Genomic DNA, 6,051 nt, shown 5'->3' with positions numbered 1-6,051 from the left:
CAATGGCAAACAAATGCAATGAAGATAGATTTTAGGTGGAAATATCTAAATAATCAGCAGTCAACTTTGATTTATAATGAGCCTATAATGCCATAGTCACAATAGTCTGTTGTTTTTTGTATCTCGTTATGAAAGTGTAATTTTAAGAGGTTTTAAAGAGGTAAAAACCACCTTAAATTGACAAAATAATGTAAAATACCTCTTAATTTGGATTCAAAAGGACTGCAATCTTACAGTTTGGTTGCAAATACAAGTGATGGCAAAATAAATCCCAATAGAAAAATTAATAGAAAATGTTACATGTCAAGATATTTTAAGTGGATTATATGTATGGTTGAAGGGGTTAAACGATATATAGATAAAAACCCAATAAAATGGTTTTGAAATCAGGCAGCTAATCAAATACAATTATATAAACTAAAGTAATAATCCATTCGAAATACCTTGATCAAGTGTTATTAAATAATTGTTCAATAAATAAAACATTTCAATCATGTTACAAATACCATAATCACATTTTTAAGGTAGAAAAAAAACAAAAACCATTTTAGACGTTTCAAACTATATGACACCAAAAGCCTCGATAGACCAGAATGCAATGCAGCTATTAGGCGTGTTTGGTTAGTTTGAGTATCCACCATAGACTGTATATATATATATACACTAACCAGTCACATATATCTGAAGAGAGGCATTCTGAGAAATCACAAAAGGAGGTAGAAAAAGGAGGGATACCAAAAGTCCAATGTTACAAATGTTTCATAAAAATGTTTATTGTTTTTACAAATGCTAATGCTGTGAAACTGAACCATGTCTTACATTGCAAACGCCAAAGCATCATCATGTATCCGTCCCACAACAGAGGACTGTAACCTGGCAACAGCGCGACACATGGTGGAGATGTAGAGGAGTGGGGGTGGGGGGGGGGGTCGTGTGAACTGGAATGGCATACATATACATTCAGACACACATGCATGTTTACATAAATAGATACAGTGTAAAAACAGGAGGCACAGTCACATTGGGTTCGTACAAAGTTCCTCTGCCGGTACAAAATGTGACCTTTCAAAACAGCAAAAGTGTGTTTTTTAAAGTTCTCCCAAGGTGGTTTAAAAGTTAGAAGTGTACAGTGGAAAAGTTTGCTAAAATGAGCAGTGTGTTGCTGCTTATATCAGGTTTCCCAGCCAGAGGGCAGCACTGGACAACGCTGCTCTCAGACAGAAGATATTATCAGCATCACTCACTTTTCTTCTAGAAGTTCTCTTTTAATACTTAAGTTAATATGCCTGATCAGTTATGACAAATTAAAGTGTCATTGTTGTGCCTTTAGCTTCATTGAACTGCATTCTTCTGGCTTAATCAGGTGAAAGAAAGATTTAGAAACTGTGTACGAGGTGAGACAAGGTCAAAGAAAACCAGACGGACTAGTTAAAAGGAGGTTCCGCCCTTCACACACACTCTTTGTCATCTCTTACTGCATGTATTCTAGTCATACAAGTGAACTGTGTGAGCCCTGAAAGGTAAAATCATACTTTAAATACTGTACATTCTCAAATATTGGCCCTTATTTAGCCGAAAAGTCAAAGTCCTGTTTTGAAAATGTTACCTTTAAAAAGTATAGTATAACTATACAAATGCATTACAGAAAGGTTTCCTGTGACTGTTTAAACTATTATCATTATTAATAATCCAATTAATTTGAATTGGATTTATGATTATAATCATTACGTATTAACCAAACTATATCTTTGGTTAAAAATTGTGAAAAAATATGAAATTCCGTCACAATAAACCAAAGTGATTTGTCCGACAAATCGTCAAATAAATCAAATTGAAATGTAAATGATTTAAATGCAAATCAGAATAAAAGCACAACATTTCACACTAAACTAAAAAACAACGTCAGTAAAGTATAAGCACCTTAAAGTTGTACTTGTTACACCTTTGCTTACCACATTTAGCTGGACTTTTAGTGTGAAAAAACGTCAGGAAATGTTGACGGTAGTTTGACATTGAGCAGGAGTACGAAAGTATAAAAACAATATTGTATGTCAACAACATGACCTGACTGTTGTACTGATATATGCAGTTAAGTGGAAATACTCATTATACTAGATTAACAATGCGAGCTGCAGTGTTTATATCAGGGATTACTCAAATGTGGCCTTTTATATGAGAATATACAGTATTTCAACTTCAGTAACCCGCACAGGGAGTATTCAGTAGTACTTTTTTTTGTGACATGGTTATTCCTGTCTCTGTCCTCCCTTTCCATCGCGTCCTGAGAAGGTTAGTGAACCGATGAGGCAGGGCAAATGTTTTTGGGCATGCGTCCATGAGCGTCTCTCATGATCCGCATCATCGGGAGTTCAGCCGTTGTTTAACATGTGTGTGTTGTTCCCAACTGGAGTGGAAATATCCCTCATGTTGCTCCACTGCACCTGGAGAAGATCAGAGAAGAAGCACCCAAGTGTATGGAGCTCTTCAGGTGTAGGAGTAGTGATGAGGAAAACAGTCTTTGAGCCTCTTTGAGCAGGCTGAGATCATCCTTTCATTTAGAAACCAACATAAATGTGCACTTGATACAAAGTCTGATTTCAGTTTTTACGCCAGATGGATGCGTCCAAAAGAGGGTACACATTCTTCAACACAGGCACCATCTTCGTCTTGGGTTTCCATGTTTCAAATATTTAAATACAAGTCATAAAATCGACGTCCTTAGTGGTTTTCTCTCCAGCAAAAGGAAGGAGTGATTGTGTTGACACAAAATGACACACGTGCACACACAGATACACGCGTAACCGTGTCCGAGGCGTCCGAGTCAAACCGCCGCGAGCGCCATCCCGCCTCTTTTGATTTCGTCCAAATCAAACATATAAAGATCAATATATTCAAACATGAGTGTAATATATATTCATATATAATATATAAAAAATAAAAAAAAATAAAAACTGCAAACCCAAAGTGAAAACATCTGAGACAGGGTGAGGAATAAAAAAAAGAGAGCGTTTGGAGAGCTACACGGAGGTTTCCGACTGTAGCCGCAGGACAAACTTGTGTGACTTGGGGTCGATGTACTCCTCCGACATCTGGATGTACGGGATCTTCTTGGTGGTCACGACCAGGCTGAAGTCCACACACTTCAGCTGGAAGATGCAGCCGTCCGATAGGCCGCTGGTGACCGAGGCGTCGCTGATCAGGGTCCACTGACGGGCCAACCAGTGGCTCCGGCTGTACTGCAGGGTGGGGCCCGCGCTCAGGTAGCTCTCCAGGAACGCCTGGGGGGAAGGGACATAAACACACTTTATTTTATATTCAACGGTAATCTATTTAAAAAAAGATATACATCCTAAATCATTTTTTTATGCTAAAGCAGGGGTGTCCAAACTTTTTTCACTGAGGGCCGCATACAGAAAAATACACAAAGGACTGGGCCACTCACCCGACCTGAGGTTTATTGTATACTATATATATATTAGTGTATAGTTATAATTTAGCAAAATCAATTGGACAACGGGCCGCATTTGGCCCCTGGTCCGTAGTTTGGACACCCCTGTGCTAAAGTGAGTGTGATGTCTTGAGGTCAGAGGTGTGACCTTGGGCGTCATGTTGTTGGTGATGCAGAAGGCCAGGTGCTGCTGGATGCTCTCCATGCTGTGGCAGTGCTGCTGCTTGGTGGTCCTCAGGTACTTCTGCAGGGCGCGGGCCATGGAGGGGAAGATGGCCTGTGCCGCCTCCCGGGGGTCCATCACGTCCACCGGGGTCTTCTTCTGCTCCTCCTCCTGCATGCGCTTGATGTGTGTGAACGCCTCCTCCACCGCCACCACCAGTCTGAGGAGACAGCAGACAGAAGTGAACAACGGCAAAATGACAACGTTTTTGGACACTCTTCTTTAGAGAAGACCAGGAAATGATGGATACACGGATCGTGTTCAAATCAATAGATCACGGCACTACTTCCCACCTCTGGTTACACTCGTGTAACAAATGAAATGCATTTTTTTAGGAGCTTTCCGGCTTTTCATTTTAGATTCCTTGCAGTATTCCTCCATTAATGCTTGATGTTATTACCGTGCTTTGCGCTTGCGGACGCGCCTCTCGTGCTCCGCATCCTCGTAGTACAGCTCGTTGTGGCTGGTGTCTCTGCGGCGGGCTGCGGCTGCGATCATGGCTCTGGACTGAGAGTGAGCCATGCCTGCTGCTGCGTTGTTCCCCGGACCTGTCCCGACACACAGAGAGCACAGGAGGGCTTACCGAGTGTGTGCATACCCCACAGGTAAAGGAACAAAGACATCTGGGGTGATGACATCAAGTGCAACATGCTTTTAGAGCAGCAGTAGATTATGGATGCACATAAACCACGGTCCATTTGCCTTTATCACCGGCAATATAAAATCCCCAGGAGCTGAGGCGAGTAGCCACACAAAGTCGTCAATTGTAATCGTCCTGTGATCATTGGAAACCCTAAAAAGCACACCAACATATTGATATGCAAACATTCCCTTTACGGCGCTGCCTTCAGGAGGCCAATTAAAGAAGAAGTGTCTCGGGCAACTTCACAAGTTTACATGTTCGGAATTACAGGCTGCTGATGAGCCCCGCCTGATGCTAAAGAAGGCAGAGCTGCTGAATTATTAACGGGGATCGAGAGTGAACAGAATAATTCATGGCAGGGGGGGGGGGGGGTCTTTACACCCTCGCTGTTACTGCACTTAAATGGGATTTATGGGTACGATTTACAATGTTGAAAACCATGTGAGGAGCAGGTAACTTGAGAAACTGTTGCACCACGGAAGACTTTAAATGCTGATTTCATCATAGCCTACAAATACACTAGGAGAAGTATCTCTCGATCACACATTTCCCATCATATTATTCTCTATTTATGAAATCGACAAGTAACATATTCATTCTTTCTCGTTGTCTCCTGAATCAGCAAATCAGATAAGAATAAAAAAGTATGCTTGATTAAATTACCCCACAAAATTACAAGTACAATTAATTTCCCAAAGACAATAAGGTATGACAAAACGTGCCATCATTTCCTGTTTCTTTTTACTGAACATTACATTAAAGTAGAGTAAAGGTCCCTTGTAAAGTAAGAATACACATGGTTAGAGTCTTTTCCGTTGTATGCGTATTTGTTATTGTTATTTGTGGCTACAACATATACAATAGCCAATATTAATCATTTAAAAAACATCTGTCTGATTTCATTTATACTGTGGAATTAATCAACATTGAACTCAGTTAAAAAAGCCAATAAAATAGATAACTTATGACTGTTTCAGATTAGTTGTGAAAGCATAAATCTAACAATGTGTGTGTGTTATTTCCCTTGTTTGATTTGCTTTGTTGAAGGCACTTAAAACTCTTCCATATATCCTGCAGAGATTCATTTCCAATTCCAACTATGGAGCTGAGAAAACCAAATAGCTTGTCAGGCATCATAAAATCACCCGAGCACATTTGGAAGTAGTGTAATTGAGTGTTATGGCCGCTTTGCGCTCAGGGCTTCAACACTGTTTAATCATGGAAAGATGATTGTCTGTCCCTGAGTTGGTCTTATTTATTACACTGCTGCTGCGGCTGAGGAAAGAAAGATGGAGTGGGAAGTCGAAAAAGAGGAGAAGAAAGTCCCTGAGCAGCTGCTGCAGGGAGAACATGAAGGAGGAAGAGACACAAGAGAGAAATGAGAAGAACGATGGCATTATAACCATGGATTTATCCGCTACTGTCCTCCACTAACATTTAAGAAGAGGCAGAGGAAGAAAAAAGAACAGTTAGTGCACTCCAGTGAAGCTTGAGCACACTTAAGGGACAGCAATGATTTAATATAGAGGGTTTGTGTTACATTCCAACAGCTGCTGTGACGAACTGTTTCATCAACCTGTGGCATGCAGAGAGGAGTGCTAATGAGTGAAGGAGCGTTGTATAAAGTGAACAGCAGGCTGCAGTGAGGTGCTTCAGATAGTAGCAGCGTTAACTTACTGTCCAAAAGGTAGGCCTTCAGTTTGTCTCTTAAGGCTTTATGAAGGGTTAGCAGAGAGG

General features: G+C 40.7%; 1 protein-coding gene across 2 annotated transcripts in view; it reads right to left on the bottom strand.

Annotated features, from left to right (window-relative positions):
- Window positions 1–744: 744 nt before the first annotated feature.
- The window catches only part of LOC117498975 (vang-like protein 1), a 37,949-nt gene continuing 32,642 nt past the window's right edge, over window positions 745–6,051 (bottom strand). For both annotated transcript variants that reach the window (XM_034151196.1, XM_034151197.1), the window contains exons 7-9: window positions 4,072–4,219; window positions 3,597–3,831; window positions 745–3,278 (exon numbers count right to left, since the gene is read on the bottom strand). In XM_034151196.1, coding sequence (XP_034007087.1) covers window positions 3,018–3,278; window positions 3,597–3,831; window positions 4,072–4,219 — 644 coding nt within the window. In that variant the 3' untranslated portion in view covers window positions 745–3,017. The remainder of the gene's footprint in view (window positions 3,279–3,596; window positions 3,832–4,071; window positions 4,220–6,051) is intronic.

The sequence above is a fragment of the Trematomus bernacchii genome, unplaced genomic scaffold, assembly GCF_902827165.1.
Source record: "Trematomus bernacchii unplaced genomic scaffold, fTreBer1.1, whole genome shotgun sequence".
In the NCBI taxonomy this organism is placed as follows: domain Eukaryota; kingdom Metazoa; phylum Chordata; class Actinopteri; order Perciformes; family Nototheniidae; genus Trematomus; species Trematomus bernacchii.
This window is presented reverse-complemented; position numbering and strand designations above follow the sequence as displayed.